Source organism: Neoarius graeffei, chromosome 25, assembly GCF_027579695.1.
Source record: "Neoarius graeffei isolate fNeoGra1 chromosome 25, fNeoGra1.pri, whole genome shotgun sequence".
NCBI classification, from domain to species: Eukaryota; Metazoa; Chordata; class Actinopteri; order Siluriformes; family Ariidae; genus Neoarius; species Neoarius graeffei.
The window spans coordinates 15,518,255-15,538,284 of NC_083593.1; the positions used below are offsets into that span (position 1 = coordinate 15,518,255).

Consider the following 20,030-nt stretch of genomic DNA (forward strand, 5'->3'; position numbering starts at 1 on the left):
GCCACACGGCCCTTTATGGATCAGGTTTGACAACCCTGCCTTAAAGCTAGACAGCCTTTCGATTTTGTAAAATCAATGAAATTGAGTTCCCTCTGAAATTTGGTCATTGTGATACATGTTTATTTGTGTAATATCTCACAAAAATATTAGGCAATTTTGTGTCTGGGAAGTTATTTAATTTGAGGGGATTCCTGAGCAAATAATGTGCGTGAAATCACTCACTTCGCGCAGACAGAGGAAGTCTGTGTGTGCCTGCCCAGGTTTACCTTCTTCTTTTAGGTTTTACAGCAGCTGGCATCCACAGTGTTGCATTACTGCCATCTACAGGTTTACCTTGACCACGCACTGACAGTTCCATCATTCTGTCGCTAAATGAACAGCTGATCACACCGAGGTGCTCGCTGAGCGCCGATATTTATTAGTTTGGTCCTGCGTTTCCTTTCCTTCACAACATAATGACTTTTCTTCTCGCTTTCTGTTACTGTAGTCGGTCTTTCACGTTTCATTCGCGTCCTCCATTTTTCTCTCCTGTTTCAAATTTGTATCCCACAATGCCTTGCGCAAACAGGTAAAGCCCACATGCTTGGCGATCATACATGATGCAGTATCTTGAATTGGGTAATGCTGAAGCAAAAAAAAATAGCAGAGAATTTTGGGCCACGTGGCCCTAAATTCATTAATTGTGCTATTAAAAAAAATTAATAAAATTGGAAGTCTGTGATTTGAATCCAGTAGCTTTCGGTCCACTAAACAAAAATAATTGGGTGTTGGGAAAAATTATTTTTATGATCTACACTTGAAAAATCTGAAAGGCAGTCTACCTTTAAAGTAATTGCAATTACACCTCAACATTGCAGTGGTTTAGTTTGTCGTCATTTCAAAATAAGTGGATTACGATTTCATGTGTCAATATCAATATTTTGTTACAAAAATGTTTGCATGTCAGTAAAGAAAGCAACATTCTGTAACAGACCAGAGACATAAAATACATTTTAAAAAAAAAAGTCGAAGGCTGTGACAGTCACAGTGTGCAGAAGAACTAGGGCAGATTCTCCAGGATTCTCAGTAAAACTTAGCAAACAACCTCCTTATAAAACTGCACTAATTGTACCGGGGACTATTTTTTAATCACAACAAATACTAACTTTGTTTAGTTTACAGTATTTTTCGAATATGGAAAATTTTAATTCAAATATTTCTGAAGACATCTTTGCTTTACAGCATTTCTTACACGTGCCTAAGACTTTTGCACGGTACCGCATCATGATCACTATCGTACATTAGATCCTGATGTTGCTGTTTTATCACCATGTTGAGATCATGGTCATATTGCCCCACCCAAACGGGAACAAAATCGGAAGAAGAAACGACCTTGATTAAAGATGTCCCGCTCTACCTCACCTGTGCTAATGATGATGCGTTCAGGTGATGTTCAGGTGTGAGCAGCGAGTGGACCTCACTAGACTGGCTGGCAGCACCGTCATCCTCAAGTTCCTCCCTGCAAGACCAAAGGAAGGGAAGAAATACAGCAATCAGAAAATCATCCAAACACTACCATGTCCTCATGACGGAACTACAGTGTTCTGAATAGAGTATAGCATACAGGGGAAATGGGAACATTTTTAGCTGTGCGTTCACTGTGTAAATTACTCGTCGTGTCAAAAAAAAAAAAAAATATATATATATATATATATATATATATATATATATATATATATATATATGAGTGATTCCACACTTATGGGTACTGAAATGGGGACATGAACTTATTTTTAAAAATTCACCTAAAACCATTTCTTTTTTTACCATCAGGTCACAAAACATGTAATCTTTAATGAATGATATGTTAAAAGATAACTTTAATTTTCTGAGATGTAATAAAAACATATTTATATGCCAAAGTCAGAACGTAACAGAAGTGTTGTGGACATATATATTCTCAATTTTAACAATGTAGAATTACTTTTTGAAACATAGGAAGGTGATGTTTTAGCAAATATAATTAATAAACATGTGTAGTAGAATACACATACACATTCTTTCAATAAGATTAACATGGTATATAGCTAGATTGTAATTAATTTGTAACAGACGCGAGATGGACAATCGTAACAGAAGTAATGTAACAGACATCATTTTGGAACTCATAGGCTTGACTTTGGCATATAAATATGTTTTTATTACATCTCAGAAAATTAAAGTTATCTTTTAACATATCATTCATTAAAGATTAAATGTTTTGTGACCTGATGGTAAAAAAAGAAATGGTTTTAGGTGAATTTTTAAAAATAAGTTCATGTCCCCATTTCAGTACCCATAAGTGTGGAATCACTCATATATATATATATATATATATATATATATATATATATATATATAAATATTAGACCCATGATTCAGGCCTCTGAGGTAAATGAATCATTTTGTGATTGTGTCAGACTCAACGCCATTGTTTCAAGGTGTACACTAGGCAATCTGGATCGTGCCCAAGCATGTGTGACTCCCAAAGTCCAATTCATTTGAGTAGTGCGATTGTTTCATACTGCACTCGGGTACAGTTCACCTGGACCGATTGGAAGAAGTGCGCTCAGACCAGACCTGTTATTAACCCAAAAATGCTCAAATGAATTGAAAAGTGCAAATGTGTTTCCTTCAACTAATTCTGACATCATATAGTTTGAATTCCATGCTTGGGCGCAGTTAGCAATCACAAACTTAATTGAACCTAACTGAATTGCACCCAAGCATGGAACTCGAACTATATTACCCCTTTTCCACCAAATCAGTTCCAGGGCTGGTTCGGGGCCAGTGCTGGTGCTGGTTCACAACTCGTTCAACTTGTGAGCCAGCTGAGAACCAGTTTGCTTTTCCATAGCTCGGGGTGCTAAGCGGAGCTACGTCAGTTACGTCGCTGTATACGTCAGTTACGTCGCTGTATACGTCAGTTACGTCGCTACATTTGCATAAACCTTGGCGTGAATATCGAAGCAAAAACACGGAAGAAGCAGCAGCAACAATAATAATAATGGATGACTTCGCGTTTGTACAGCTGCTGCTTCTCGTTGCTTAAAAATGGCGATCTTTCACGGTCTTGTTGTTGGTCTTAACAACTCCGCCCCCCCCGGTGATGTAAGCGGTTCTTTCCTCTGGCCCAGCAAAGAGGTGGTGCTAGCCTGGAGCCGGTTTTTCTGGCCCCAGAGCCAGTTCTTTGTCAGTGGAAACAGAAAACCTGGTTCCAAACTAAGCACTGGCCCCGAACCAGCCCTGGAACTGCTTTGGTGGAAAAGGGGCATATGATGTCAAAATTATTTGAAGAAGAAGCCTTTATTTGTCATATGCACACTCAAGCAGAGTGAAATTCATCCTCTGCATTTAACCTATCTGAAGCAGTGAACACCCACAAGTGAGCAATGAGCGCACACAAGTGTTTTGCTCAAGGGCACTTCAGCCCAAGGCCACCCCATGTTAACCTAACCACGTCTTTGGACTGTGGGGGAAACCGGAGCACCCAGAGGTACCCACATAGACATGGGGAGAACATGCAAACTCCACACAGGAAGGCCCCTGTCGGCCACTGGGTTCGAACCCAGAACCTTCTTGCTATGAGGCAACAATGCTAACCACTACACCACCAGAGGATGGTTTCGATCCATAGACCTCTGGGTTATGGGCCCAGCACGCTTCCAATGCACCCCTCTAAAGGAAACACATTTGCACTTTATTTCATCATCTCATCATCTCTAGCCACTTTATCCTTCTACAGGGTCGTAGGCAAGCTGGAGCCTATCCCAGCTGACTATGGGCGAAAGGCGGGGTACACCCTGGACAAGTCGCCAGGTCGCACTTTATTTCATTCGAGACTTTGAATTAATAACAGGTCTGGTCTGAGCGCAATTTGGGAATTAGTAATTTGGTGCACCAGTATTAATTTATTTTGGGTTTTCTGAAATCAACACAAGTTTAAAATTATATACACAGGGTCTGAAATACATACGGCCACTTAGATTATTAATTCAGTGGTGCTGAAAGTTCTAAAATGTCTTAACCTTAACCAAGGCCTCTTAACTTCCTGTTAGTGAGCATGAAGCCGGTAGCTTCTCTGCACCAACATAAAAAAGGGGGTTGTTATTGAGATCTGTAATCATTTTGCCAAGGTCTGGAAAAATACTCAAACTGTCATCAGTAGCGAAGAGGAAATTGGTTCAGATGGTCAGGAACAACCCAGGAACCACCAAGGCACAGGCCTGCCATGGACTAGAAGCTGCTGGAACACCAGTGTCTCTTAACTGTAGACAGTGAGCTTTACATCGCCACGGACTGAGGGGCTGCCATCCGAGAAGCTCCAAATTTGACACCTTCAAGCTCAACTAAAGTTTGCAGCTGACCACATGAACAAAGAAAAATCCTTCAGGAGGTCAGATAAGACAAAGGTTGAGTTGTTTGGCTAGAATGGAGCACTTGCATGTGACGTCACATCCGATCCAGATTGTAAACAGACGCCACCTTGTCGGTCAAACGCCATATTTCCGCCTTCTACTTCTACCTTTTCTTCTGGAAAACCCTACTATATACAATTCTACTACAACGACAACTCCACTGAAAATCAATAAAACATAAGACGAGTGGAATCCTGTGTCCGAGTCCTTCCCTTTCAAGTGTGGGAAACCCATGATGCTCACATCCACTTGACAGTAGGCTGCCACGGGACCCTGACAGGCATGCAAAATGGATTGCTGCTATCAGGTATACCATATATACAGTAATAGTGATAGACTACAAGCTCTCCCTACCTGTGCACGTTTTTTGTGTGTATTTTTGCGTGTTGTTCGTCTGTACCGGACTTCAATATCCACTACAACCGTATGGACTTACTGGACATTGGTTTCCAGCAGAAAATGACGGTTTGTAGCGATTTCCATCGCATGCACAACATTCCGGACGAGATAGCGAGACCAGCGGGGTCTCAATACTTAAGTGACTTACCCGTCCAATGAGGATTGTTATTTTCTTGTTTACAAGATGCCACATCTGAGGGGGGCTGACAAATCCTGAATTTCTGTAAAGATAACTGTCCAGAGATTTATAAGCATGCAGTGCTTCACCACTGAACAGCGAGGGAAAGTTAATGAGGTAATTATACACGTCTGGGTATTCCGCTGGCAGTTCAATATCCACTGACACGGTCATGAAAACTACGTCCAGTAATCGATAAGGGTCACTAATCTGTAAGTCGTTTATTTTAGACATATATCTAGTTATCTGTTCATTAGAAAAAATGAGCCGTGTAGTCCGTCGGTTGAAATTGATCCATTTTGTACACGAGTGCAGCAGTATTCAGCGGTGTTTTTTACCAACAAGATGGCAGCTGTTTACATTCCGGTCACGCGACTGCAAGAGGTCTATAGACCCTTTTCACGTGACGTCACGACAAACGCGGCCGCCATTTTGGACATGAACTACCAGTAGTCTACCACAGCCAACAACGAGGAACGACGGCGAAGCATTGAAAGGAATATAGCCATCAAAGAAAGATTTTACTTTCAGCAAGACTTCCATCATGCCATTATATTGTTGTGCACCTGGATGTAGTAACCATCAACACACAAGGCAAGATTTATCATTTTATCGGATCCCGACAGATGCTGACCGACGGAGAAGATGGATGGTCTCTAAAATATTGGCAAAATGATGTTTATTGACATAGCAATTGTGTGTAACGGGAAGCATTTGCATATCCGAAGTGTTGTGTTTACATCAAAGATAAAATAAACCGATATGACAACGACTGCTGCTGCCAGGTTGGGGACACAAACTAGTAGAAAGGAAGTGTGCCAACAGACTTCCTTTGTGGTCGATTCTGCTTTAAGGTAAGATGCATTTAATTATTCGTCTGCTGTGGGTTTGGAATCGGTAGCCTGACCAATTCGTTCATGTTTGTGGTGCCATTTGTTTGTTGACGCGTGCTGAAATGGAAGATTGGTTGTTGACATGATTTCCAGTGATGCTTTGGTGCTGCTGTGGATCAGATGTGTTGAGTAGCCTGACTGTTTTTTTTTTTCTTGCGTGTGGTATCATTGTTGACGCGAGGTTGTTTTTTGAACATGCCAATGCGGACACGATTTCCCCTGATGAGTTATGACTTCAGACGCGATGCGTGTGTGGAGGTGTGGAGTCCGCGTGATGTGCGCAAGATAGGCTTCTCATGTGTTTGGAGATCCGCACTCTGAGACAAGCGCAAGCACCCCACCCCCCCCAAGGGAAAAAAAGGGACCCCCCCGAAAATATCGGCATAGTTCGAACACTGGGTTGGAGAAAGTAATGGCAAATAGTGAGTGCACAAACCATAGAAGGTAAACTGTACACAGCGCCAGGGCAGTGTGATGGTATGTCTACTTTTAGATTGTGTTAGCTCATCAATGAACACACTCGTCACTCGACGAGTTTCACGTCTTTACGACGGATACTTAAATGTGTGTTAGGTATTATTGTTGCAGTCTAAGGCTACAGCCACACGACAACGGCAACGAGATGTTATTTAAAAATATATCGCGTCCAAATGGGCAACGATCAGTAAAATATCAGGTCCATATGGCAACGCAACGCTTGCTGAAAACGATGCAATACACATGCCACACCTCTAGGGGCACTGTAAGACGGTCCCTTCGGAGACACCAGAACAATAGAAGTAAGGACGCATGCGCATAAACTACTATGCGCGAGACTTCATATTAGCCACAAAGTTAGGAAAATCTGTTCGTAAAATTACATTATAATGACCAAATACAATGAAAAGTATTTTTCCAGTCTCACCTGTGAAAGGTAATCCCATGTGATCTCGTTTGGATGGTAAACCTGTTGGTACAGTTAAATGCAGCACGTGAATCTTTATTCTCCGCTTTGACCTATCCAATATGGCGGCGAGGATGACGTATGATTCTACGCGGAAGGCGGCGTCTTTAATGGTCCGGAATAAATTGAATGCTACACGTTGATGGATTAATCTGCTCTTCTACGCCCTTTTTGAGGAATGTATTGTAGGACTTAAACCAGCATCTGAAGAGGTGAGATCGCTCCTTTTTTTCCCTATTTTTGCTGGCGGGATTGACTCTGCCCTAAGGGCAGAGTCTCTCTCTCTTTCTCCCTTTGCACCATTACACAATAAATATTCACAGTGAAAATATTTTGTAAGCACGTTTCATGAACCAAGTTATAGGATTTGTTGACAACTCGCATCGAGTTCGTTACACTTCTACCCGGCGTGAAGCACTCACAGTCATGTGGTTGTGACGTCATCGTAAACAAATCCGTTCTACTCATCCAGACGACTTCACAATGGCAATGTTGCCAGATCTTTCCACTCTGGAACCCGTTCTCAAAAAGATTGCGTTTTGGGCACCCAAAACGCCGGTGCCGTGTGGACGCCAGGCCTAAACGATAAGCAATTGTATCGGAGTCACCTGAATCCGTTGCCGTGTGGACAGGGCCTAAGCAGTCATTGTAGCAGCTAGATGAGTGAGAACCAAAAGGGTCTGTGCCATAAACCGTTATTTCTTCATGTCCAAAATGGCGGTCGCGTTTACGAAGGTCATGTGAGTGAAAAGGGTCTATGGACCCTTTTCACGTGACGTCACGACAAACGCGGCCGCCATTTTGGACATGTACTACCAGTAGTTTACCACAGCCAGCATTGAGGAACGGCAGCAAAGAAAGTGTTTATTTTCAGCAAGACTTCCATCATGCCACTATATTGTTGTGCACCTGGATGTAGTAACCATCAACAAACAAGGCAAGGGTTATCATTTTATCGGATCCCGACGGAGAAGATGGATAGCGGCCATTAACAGATTGACAGTCCTCGGCATACCAGCGCTTGTGTAGTGACCACTTTGTTGGAGGTAAGACGAATAAAATTAGCCAGAAAAGGCATTACATTGCTGTTAACATTTTGTGGCGGCGAGTGTGTAACCAAATAGGCTAAAATAACCCATTGTAACCTCTTTGTTCTTCTGTAGTAGCTATTAGCTAACGACATTAGCTAGCGTTGTGTTCCTTTGCTGTTGGTAGACTGTAGGACAGATCAGAGGCAGTGTCCTACAAACAGCACTTAATTTGAGGGGGAACAAGCCGGAGCGCGCTCCGGAACCTCGGGCGTTGGCTCCGGCAGCTATTTACACTGGATCCGGTGATCCGACACCTCTTTTGACTATGTAACAAAAAAAAAAAAATGATTGTCTTTAGGCTTGCCATCCTTCCACTTGCGAGTGGTAAGTGATCTGCGCTGGGATCACACACACAGCGGCTCAGTCCCGAATCGTGGCTCGTGCACTTCACTCGCGCGCTGTGTGAGCTGCGCAGGGCCGGAGTGCGCACCCTCCAGAGGGCACTCGCTGTTTAGGGCGGAGTGATTTGGAGCGCAGGATGCCTGCGGAGCCGAGCGTATCCGTGTATTGGTGTTGCTGTGTGCAGACGAATCGTGTATTGGTGTTGCTGTGTGCACACTAATCGCTTTTAAAAACGTTAATCTGATGATCCGCTGATACGGTCTAATGTAAACATGGGCTAAGTGTTCAAAACAAGAGGAACATGTATTTGTCTCTTAAATCCAGGCCGTTCCCTGTAATCTCTAACACTGGGTTGGAGAAAGTAATGGCAAATAGTGGGTGCACAAACCATAGAAGGTAAACTGTACACAGCACCAGGGCAGTGTGATGGTATGTCTACTTTTAGATTGTGTTAGCTTATCAATGAACACACTCGTCGCTCGATGAGTTTCACGTCTTTACGACGGATACTTAAATGTGTGTTAGGTATTATTGTTGCAGTCTAAGCAGTCATTGTAGCAGCTAGATGAGCGAGAACCGAAAGGGTCTGTGCCATAAACCGTTATTTCTGTACGGCGTTGCTAATGTGTCGTTACTGTTGTTATTTCTCCCTCTGCTCGCCCTGTAAATGCCCTACGTCGCTGGATAGCGAAGGTTTTTTCTGCATCTCGCTCCTTTTTCTTGTATGTTCTCCGTTTGTCGCTTTCCTCGCATTCAAACCAATTCGAGCCGAAGTCCGCTACATGTCCAAAATGGTGGTCGCGTTTACGAAGGTCACGTGACTGAAAAGGGTCTATAGCCAGAGGTATGTTTGGAGGAGTAGGTATTCAATCCCAAGAACTGTTAAGGAATTGTTAAGCCTATGGAATAATGAAGAAGGAAAACTGCTTCAGAATTCTTCAGGATAACCTCAAACCATCAGCCAGATAGTTGAAATTTGGACACCATTGAGGGTTCCAGCAGGACAATTACCCCAAACACATCCAAGATGATTGTGGAATGGATAAAGAAGGCTAACATTAAGCTTTTTGAATGGCCTTCTCATTCAAAGGGAAGTCCTGACTATTGAGGATATGTGGATTATGCTTAAAAGTCAGGTCCATGCCAGGAAACCAACAAATTTAATTTGTTCAATTTAAACTCTAGCAATTCTGCCAAGAAGAGTGGTTAGATATCTGACTGGAATTCTGCCAGAAGCTTGCTGATGGCTACCAAACACGTCTGGTAAGGGACATTTAAACAAATATTTGGTGTGCTATTTGTATCATTTTGATCCCATGTTGATTTTAGAAAACCCAAAGTAAATTAAAACTTGCGCACCAAATTATTTTTTTCTATTAAAAATGTCCATGATGAGTGTTTGTATATATATTTTAAAAGGGAACCAGAGGGTCTCCTGAGCCTCATAAGAGTACAACGTATCTAGATCACTACTTCGTGCAATCCAGTCTCTGTACAATTGTAATAAGAGTTGACCTCAAGTCAGAGCTGTTTAGGGTGTGGGTCAGACATCAACAGTGAGGTGGATCAGGCACGTCCTATAGAGATCTTGCAGTCACGTGACCGGAAAGTACACAACCGCCATCGTGTCGGTCAAAAACACCGCTGAATACTGCTGCACTCGTGTACAGAATGGATCAATTTCAACCGACGGACTACACGGCTCATTTTTCTAATGAACAGATAACTAGATATATGTCTAAAATAAACGATCTACAGATTTGTGACCCTTATGGCTTACCGGACGGAGTTTTCACGACCGGATTTTGAACTGCCAGCGGAATACCCGGACGTGTATGATTACCTCATCAACTTTCCCTCGCTGTTCAGTGGTGAAGCACTGCGTGCTTATAAATCTCTGGACAGTTTTCTTTACAGAAATTCAGGATTTGTCAGCGACTCAGATGTGGCATCTTGTAAACAAGAAAATGATCCTCACTGGATGGGTAAGTCACTTAAGTATTGAGTATAGCACTGACCAGCCGATTATAGAATAAGGTAATTCCAAATCGCCTGTGTTGTTTACATGGATCTGGCGTTGGAGAGGTAGAGGCTTGGCAGTGGAGATTTGAGTGGCTGTTTTCTGAGCTTAGTCAACAGGCCGGCTCTGCCTGTAGCCTCGCTTCGGCTCCCGGCGCCGCCTCCTTCGCTTTGCTTCCGATAACAATCCACGGAGACCCCGCTGGTCTCGCAATCTGGTCTCGTCCGGAATGTTTTTTTTCTCGTCCGGAATGTTGTGCATGTGATGGAAATCGCTACAAACCGTCATTTTCTGCTGGAAACCAATGTCCAGTAAGTCCATACGGTTGTAGTGGATATTGAAGTCCGGTACAGACGAACAACACGCAAAAATACACACAAAAAACATAAAAACCGTGCACAGGTAGGGAGAGCTTGTAGCCACAGCCGTTGTAGTAGAATTGTATATAGTAGGGTTTTCCAGAAGAAAAGGTAGAAGTAAAAGCAGAAGTAGAACCAGAAGTAGAAGGCGGAATATGGCGTTTGACCTACAAGATGGCGTCTGTCACAATCTGGATCAGCTGTGACGTCACATGCAAGATCTCTATTGAAGAGAAATTGCAGGGCTGACCCAGGACCTACTGAAGGGATTATCTCTCAGAGTTGATGATGGAACATCTGGAGATCACTCAGGAGGTGCCTGGGGATATAGAAGTCTGCACTGACCTCCTCACCCTGTTGCCAGTGAAACCCCCCACCAGGAGAAGCAAAAGGAGGGGGATTTTTTTTTTTTAATGAACAACAAAGAAACAAATGAATGAAGGGATAAATAAATGAACTGTAAGAAAAAAAAATCCCCTATTGGTGCAAGTACTGGATAAAATCAGTCAGTCTTCAGGTAAAAAAATTAGTACAGAGAACAGGTTATACAGATTTGAACAATAAACAAAAAATAGCCAAGAAGTCATGGGAACAAAAATTATGCGCACTTTCATGTTACGTAAGGATCAGTGGCTGTGTCTGAAATCACTCACTCATTCACTACCTCCTGCTCACTATCTAGGGAACTCTATATAGAGGATTATATAGTGAGCTCATTGGTACAACAGGGGGAAAAAAAATAACAAAAAAAAAACACCACACTTCTGGACACTACTCTGCCGCGCCGTTATTTATGTCATTACTGTCGCACTATTAGAACGTGCCAGATCAGTCGGCTGATGGGTTTTCAAAATAATATAATACATATTATACTAAGCGTATTTCCCATATTAATAAATACAAAGTACTTTGTCTCTGCTGCATCTTTCAGTTCTTTTAAATCAAGGCTGAATCCTTTCTTCTTTGCCGCTGCCTTTTATTAAATCAAATTTGAGGCTTTTGATTCATTCCTCGCTCTGCACCCTCACTTTTATTCATTGTATTTTATGTCTTATGCAATTTCAGCTTAATTTCTATTCCCTTACTATTTTTAGTTGTACTTGAATGTCCGTTTATAATGCGTTTCTTCCTCTGTCCATTCACCTCAACACACTTTTTTTCCCCCTTTCAGCGCAACCACAATGCATGATGGGATGTATTGCTTGGTTAGTGACTATCAGTTGTACACTACTTTTCATGGTGCATTGTGGGATACTATGAGTCCACTATATAGGGTGTAATAATTCTCACTAGACATTCGGACAGCGCTACAAAATGGCGAACTCACCATGTAGTCCACTATATAGTGAGTGATTTCAGAAACAGCAAACGACTTGGGTTTCTTGGAGAACACCGCAACACAAACTTAAGAGGAACTGAAGAGGAGACTCACTTCCTCCTTGCTGCCTCTAGTGTAATCCTAAACAATGCACCTTTTGTCTCTATGAAACATTCCTTATAGACCCAACTAACTTTAATGGGTGTATTTAATTACTGCAGGTTATGAGAAATAAACTGAAAAATCAGTTTATGCATGTGTGTTTATGTAGTCGTGTTCTCTTTTTCCTGTTAATTGATGACCTGTGCTGACTGTGGTAATTATTACCTTATTGCAAACACGCCTGTGAAGGTTCTCAGTCACCCAGGTCACAGTAAACCATATGTGCGAAAAAAGGAAACAACCTAGCCTTTGTGGATTGCGGCATGCACATCGAGCAAGACAGAAGCCTTAGCATCAAAGTCTACCAGAAACCCACACATACACACATCAGTACCTACTGTTTGACTCTCACCACCCACTGGAACACAAATTGGGGGTCGTTCGGACCTTACATCACAGGGCTCAGAACATTCCTACAACGGTAGAAGGAAAAGAGAAGGAGCAAAAAAAAAAAAAAAAAAAAAACATCCAGGACGCACTTCAGAAGTGCGGGTATCCCAACTAGGCTTTCGTCAAGACCAGAAAAAGAAACATAACAGACAGGGAAGAAAACAGCAACAAACGCAAGAACACTGTCATTCCCTACATTTCTGGACTATCTGAGAAACTCAGGAGAAGCATCGACAAACATAACATCCCTGTACACTTCAAACCCAGTAAGACTCTGAGGCAGAAATTGGTCCACCCTTAGGACAGAATACCCAGACACAAACAGGTCAATGTAGTGTACGCAATTCAGCGTAGTGAGGAAACGAAACAATGGCTTCACAAGCGCATGGCTCAGCACAGGAGAGCCAATTCTTCAGGCCAGGACTCTGCAATCTATCTTCATCTCAATAACGAAGAACACTCGTTTCAGGACTGCAATGTACACATTTTAGCCAGAGAAGACTGGTGGTTTGAAAGAGGAGTAAAAAGAAGCCATCTTCGTCAACCTGGAACGACCGTCACTGAACACAGGAGGTGGTCCGAGACGCCACTTATCAGCCAGCTACAATGCAGTCCTTGGCACACTTCCCAGAAAACTGAATACAGATCCACACCAAGACTCAGCTGACTTCAACGACTTGGGCCCTGTCCACACGGCAACGGATTCAGGTGACTCCGATACAATTGCTTATTGTTTAGGCCTGGCGTCCACACGGCACCAGCGTTTTGGGTGCCCAAAACGCAAATCTTTTTGAGAACGGGTTCCAGAGTGGAAAGATCTGGCAATGTTGCCGTTGTGAAGTCATCTGGATGAGTAGAACGGATTTGTTTACGATGACGTCACAACCACATGACTGTGAGTGCTTCACGCCGGGTAGAAGTGTAACGAACTCGATGCGAGTTGTCAACAAATCCTATAACTTGGTTCATGAAACGCGCTTACAAAATATTTTCACTGTGAATATTTATTGTGTAATGGTGCAAAGTGAGAGAGAGAGAGAGAGAGAGAGAGAGAGAGAGAGAGAGAGAATAGCTCTTGGGGCAGAGTCAATCCCGCCAGCAAAAATAGGGAAAAAAAGGAGCGATCTCACCTCTTCAGATGTTGGTTTAAATCCTATAATACATTCCTCAAAAAGGGCATAGAAGAGCAAATTAATCCATCAACGTGTAGCATTCAATTTATTCCGGACCATTAAAGACGACGCCTTCCACGTAGAATCATAAGTCATCCTCGCCGCCATATTGGATATGTCAAAGCGGAGAATAAAGATTCATGTGCTGCGTTTAACTGTACCAACAGGTTTACCATCCAAACGAGATCACATGGGATTACCTTTCACAGGTGAGAAACAACAAATTAATCCATCAACGTGTAGCATTCAATTTATTCCGGACCATTAAAGACGCCGCCTTCCGCGTAGAATCATACGTCATCCTCGCAGCCATATTGGATGGGTCAAAGCGGAGAATAAAGATTAGCTGCGTTTAACTGTACCAACAGGTTTGCCGTCCAAACGAGATCACATGGGATTACCTTTCACAGGTGAGACTGGAAAAATACTTTTCATTGTATTTGGTCATTATAATGTAATTTTACGAACAGATTTTCCTGACTTTGTGGCTAATATGAAGTCTCGCGCATAATAGTTTATGTGCATGCGTCCTTACTTCTTCTATTGTTCTGGTGTCTCCGAAGGGACCGTCTTACAGCGCCCCTAGAGGTGTGGCATGTGTATTGCATCGTTTTCAGCAAGCGTTGCGTTGCCATATGGACCTGATATTTTACTGATCGTTGCCCATTTGGACGCGATATATTTTTAAATAACATCTCGTTGCCATTGTCGTGTGGATGTAGCCTTGCATGATGGCTGAGAGAGCCAACGACCCACAGATCACCCTAACGACCCTCTCAGCTGCCAACACTGTTCACACCCGGCCTCCAGTGACCCGAATACCTACAGGATGACTCAGGCCCTGTCCACACGGCAACGGATTCAGGTGAATCCAATAAAATTTTTTATTGTTTCGGCCTGGCGTCCACACAGCACCGGCGTTTTGGGTGCCCCAAAACGGTATTTTTTGAGAACGGTTTCCAGAGTGGAAAAATCTGGCAACGGCACCATTGCGAAGTCGTCTGGATGAGTAGAACGGATTTGTTTACGATGACGTCACAACCACATGACTAGAAGAAGGGGTTTATGCGCATGCGTCCTACTTCTTCTATTGTTCTGGTGTCTCCGATGGGACCGTCTTACAGCGCACGTAGAGGTGTGGCATGTGTATTGCATCGTTTTCAGCAAGCGTTGCGTTGCCATATGTACCTGATATTTTACTGATCCGTTGCCCATGTGGACGCGATATTTTTTTTATCCGCTAAAAAAAAAAAAAATCTCGTTGCCGTTGTCGTGTGGATGTAGCCTCAATGACCCTCCTTAGGGTTGCTTTTTGTAGCAAATACGCTTTCCATTTAAACAACTATATCGTTCTGCTTTTTTTTTTTTTTAAACGTACCTGTAACCTGGCTCATTTTCAACCATGCTATACTTGTTTCCAACCAGCTGGTCAAAGATTTGTCTGAGGAACTTTCATTGCTGCTGCCCCCTTTAAAGTGGACATGCCGTACACTTTTCAATTATTTACTGAGATGTTTTTGTAAAGTTTGTGATGTTTTTTTTTTTAACTTGAAACTTAAAAAAAAAACCCGCCTCACTTGTATTTTTTCATGCCATATTAGCATGGTATGAAACCCCTACAGGACAAGACAAGCTGAATTGTGGCTGTGCTTATAAATATTAAATATGTAAATAGCTTCACTCTGATTGGCTAAAATCTTTAAATGAGAACTCAGTCATCCCCACCCTCTCCAACACGATGTGTGGAATTGTAGCTAAGCTCAGAGGAAAGCAATGGGTTCTGCGCAAGGAGTACAGCCTTACAGGTATGACCCCGAGTCAGAAGAGGAAAATAAAAGGCGCCGACACCAAACCAGTGCCACAACCAAGTCGACAGAGACGGTTCACCTTGGAGACCTGCTGTGGATACAGATACGGGTATGGCCCGGTAGGAGATCTACACCCTCTCCCCGGATTTTCAAGAGCCAGCAAGAGCTCACCGGACACTTTGGAAGAATATGCAGGTTTTCTTTTGTGCATCCTGGAACAGTACATCTGCGCTTTCTCCCTCACATCTCCACTTGCTTCTTTCAGGTATCATTTGCTAGGTAGACGGCTCCATCTTCTTGATTCAGTTTGCCATCGGCGGTCATATGATAACGGAGGAGCAGTAACAGAAAAATGAGAGGAGATTTATGTAAGATGCATGCACTTTTGTAATTGGCCTGTTCTCTTTGCCTGTTTTCTTCCTACGGCCCTTAGAAGGACACTAGTGAGTGCATACCTCCGCCAAGCCACGTATTAGAATATCCAGATGTTTAGTAATCTGGGATGTGGATCCATATATGTATATGCCTACTGGATATACAGGTCATACAGGGGTTTGATTATACATGGACCGATATTTATGTGTATTAACAATTTATTATTTTTGGATCCAGATCATCATCGTCAAGCTTTACAATTTTTCCTTCAAGTATCAACAGAAAGCCACTCACCAACTTACACTGAAATCCAACCAATACTTGCCCTATTAGAGTTTTCTGGATCCAAAAGAAGAGATAAAGAAGACACGGATCGCTTCCAAAAGTTAACCAATTCTAAGCTGGGTTAGGACAAAGCTATATACCACATTTCATCAAAACCCATCCACTGCTTTTGGAGTTATCTTGATTTTTTTTTCCTTTAATATTTATTGAGAATGCCAACGTCACAGTGTGATTTACAGAAGGGTCCTCAAAATAATAAATAACAAAGAAATTAAATATAAACTATAAAGATGATGCAAAATAAAATATGAAAAACACAATTTAATAAAGTGGTTTACATCAACCTATGAATAATGAGTGAACTGGGGGGGGCAGGTTCGATCAAAATCAATTAAAAAAAAAAAGGTATAAAAATGGATCCAGATCAACATAAATTAAAAAAAAAAAAAATCACTTGAACCTAAGATAATGCTAAAGCTGGACACCAAATTTCATCGAAATCCATTCACTACTTTTTGAGTTACTTTGGGAACAGAATAAATAAATAAAATCCTGGATCCACATACATATCCAGATCTGCATCAAAATCTAAACAACTGTTTCTCAGCCCATGGCTTACCTTTCCTCAAAATGTCATCAAAATCCGTTCACTACCTTTTGGGTTACGTTGCGAACAGACAAATAAACAGATGCGAAAACATAACCTAATAAACAGTTTTCCACTCCATGTCCTCTTTCAAAGCTACACGCTTAAATTGGATCCTGAAGAACTTCCTGTTAAGAGCTTCTTAACATTCTTATTTTAGAATATGTGTAATCCTTTGCCTGATGGAGAAAAACACTGTGTGCCCACAGTAACATTATCTGTGTTATGAACTAAAGGTAGACTGCCTTTCAGATTTTTCAAGTGTAGGTCATTAAAAAAAAAAAAAGAATCCCCCCCAACTATTTTTGTTTAGTGGACTGAAAGCTACTGAATTCAAATCACAGACTTCCAATTTTATTAGGCTTTAAAAAAAAAACCAGAACAATTAATGAATTTATGGCCACGTGGCCCTAAATTCTCTTATTTTTTCCTGCTTCACCATGACCCAATTCAAGACACTACGTCATGCATGACGTGGTGGGCTTTCCCCGTTCGTGCAAGGCATTGTGGGATACAAATTTGAAACAGGAGAGAAAAATCAAGGACGTGAAAGAAAATGAAACGTGAAAGACCGACTACAGTAACGGAAAGCGAGAAGAAAAGCCGGTATGTTGCAAAGGAAAGGAAACGCCAGACCAAACTAATAAATAATCGGCGGTCAGCGAGCACCTCGGTGTGATCAGCTGTTCGTTTAGCGACACAATGATGGAACCATCAGTGCATGGTTAAGGTACACCTGTAGATGGCAGTAACGCAACACTGTGGGTGCCAGCTGCTGTAAAACCCAAAAGAAGATGATAATCCTGCGCATGCACACACTGGACTTGCTCGGTCTGCTTGACCGCGCAAAGTGAGCAATTTCATGCACGTTATTTGCTTAGGAATCTGCTCAAATTAAATAACATCCCAGCCACAGAATGGCCGAGGTTGTTTTTTTAATTTAGATATTACCAAAATAGGCGGCACGGTGGTGTAGTGGTTAGCGCTGTCGCCTCACAGCAAGAAGGTCCGGGTTCGAGCCCCGTGGCCGGCGAGGGCCTTTCTGTGCGGAGTTTGCATGTTCTCCCCGTGTCCGCGTGGGTTTCCTCCGGGTGCTCCGGTTTCCCCCACAGTCCAAAGACATGCAGGTTAGGTTAACTGGTGACTCTAAATTGACCGTAGGTGTGAATGTGAGTGTGAATGGTTGTCTGTGTTTATGTGTCAGCCCTGTGATGACCTGGCGACTTGTCCAGGGTGTACCCCGCCTTTCGCCCGTAGTCAGCTGGGATAGGCTACAGCTTGCCTGCGACCCTGCAGAACAGGATAAAGCGGCTAGAGATATTGAGATGAGATGAGATTACCAAAATAAACATACCACAATGACCAAATTTCAGACGGAACTAAATTTCACCGATTTTATGAAATCGATAGGTTGTCTCACTTTAAATGTTCTGAGAAACCAGAAAGCGAGTGAATGTTTTTGGAGCATGTAGCGAGAATGCATTTGGGGCAGAGAGAGTGTCTCAGACAACACCGGTGTATATTCAGGAAGCTTCTTTAAGATGATCATTTCTCATCCAGTCTCAGTACCTGTTTGTAAATCTTTACTGAAGGGGACATAGAAAATTGACTTCACAATCTGGGGTGGCACGGTGGTGTAGTGGTTAGCACCGTCGCCTCACAGCAAGAAGGTCCGGGTTCGAGCCCCGTGGCCGGCGAGGGTTTCCTCCGGGTGCTCCGGTTTCCCCCACAGTCCAAAGACATGCAGGTTAGGTTAACTGGTGACTCTAAATTGACCGTAGGTGTGAATGTGAGTGTGAATGGTTGTCTGTGTCTATGTGTCAGCCCTGTGATGACCTGGCGACTTGTCCAGGGTGTACCCCGCCTTTCGCCCGTAGTCAGCTGGGATAGGCTCCAGCTTGCCTGCGACCCGGGAGAACAGGATAAAGCGGCTAGAGATAATGAGATGGTTTAATGTCATGTATAAATCTGAGCTGTTCACTAGGTGTCAGGTTCCTTATGATCTCCATCAGGCAGACCCAGGAGTGAGTGTGACAGGATGCAAACACAAACAGTGACAACACTAAACTGTGCCTCACCTTTCAGTGGTGAGGCACAATACTGAGTTCCTCAGCAGCAGACAGAGCTCTTTCCCCACGTCAGGTTGCTACAAAACACTTCATACTCTCAGGTCTGAACATGTGAGCGTTCTTGGTTTCTTCTTGTTGAGTGCAGAGACACAACACAGTAAAGCACTTCACTAACAGAACTCTGTAGCTACTGTACATGCCACACACACACTGTAGTGCTGTCACAGAAACAAAAACAATTAAACCGTTATTTAAACCACTGAAAATGGAGGTGTGTAGTGCTTTCAGCGAGCTTACCGCTTCTCCCTCTCCGGCTCGGTTTTGTTTTGCTCGAAGGCTTTATTTCTCGAGAAGAGTCTCAGAAAGTTCCTGGGGAAGTCTTCATGCCACGACCGCTGCCTTTTCAAACCGGCCATTTCTAGTCGAAGAAACCAACAACACCTGAGTATAATAAATACACACTTCTTTAAAAATATATCTAAAACTACTTTAAAACTTCCGTTCCATGCTGAACTTTCTAAAACGCAGCCTGTCGAGGTCTACACTGACTGTTCTCGGTGCGGTCCGCGTACTAGCGCACTACATGCGCAAACAGTGCGCTCCCTTTCCCGAGACCCGCCGCGTCCGCGCCACGCGCACTGTTTAGTAAATACTGTTTAGTAAGGTAGGAGCCTCAGACTGTTAGAGGAAGTGAGGGAGGAGTCAGCTTCAAAGGAACTCCACAGACACTTCGGTCGATTCTTTCGCGTTAATGTTGAGGTCTGAGATTTATCTCAGAATTATTCGTTTTTTCAATTTCATTAGAATGAGATTCTACTTCATAATAATGATTTAGTATCTCATAATTACGACTCACTACCTCATCATAATGAAACGTGAGTATCTCATAAAAATGAAACGTGAGCATCTCATAATTATGACTTATCTCATAATAATGAAACATGAGTATCTCATAATTATGATTTAGTATCTCATAATTACGACTCACTACTTCATCATAATGAAACGTGAGTATCTCATAATTATGACTTAGTATCTCATAATAATGAAACGTGAGTATCTCATAATTATGATTTAGTATCTCATAATTATGACTTAGTATCTCATAATTATGACAGTATCTCATAACGTGAGTATCTCATAA

At 42.6% G+C, this 20,030-nt stretch overlaps 1 protein-coding gene across 1 annotated transcript in view; it reads right to left on the bottom strand.

The window, feature by feature from the left end:
• Window positions 1-19,512, bottom strand: part of LOC132873630 (uncharacterized) — a 109,170-nt gene extending 89,658 nt beyond the window's left edge. The window contains exons 1-2 of the mRNA XM_060909374.1: window positions 19,184-19,512; window positions 1,402-1,498 (exon numbers count right to left, since the gene is read on the bottom strand). Coding sequence (XP_060765357.1) covers window positions 1,402-1,498; window positions 19,184-19,302 — 216 coding nt within the window. The 5' untranslated portion in view covers window positions 19,303-19,512. The remainder of the gene's footprint in view (window positions 1-1,401; window positions 1,499-19,183) is intronic.
• Window positions 19,513-20,030: the final 518 nt, after the last annotated feature.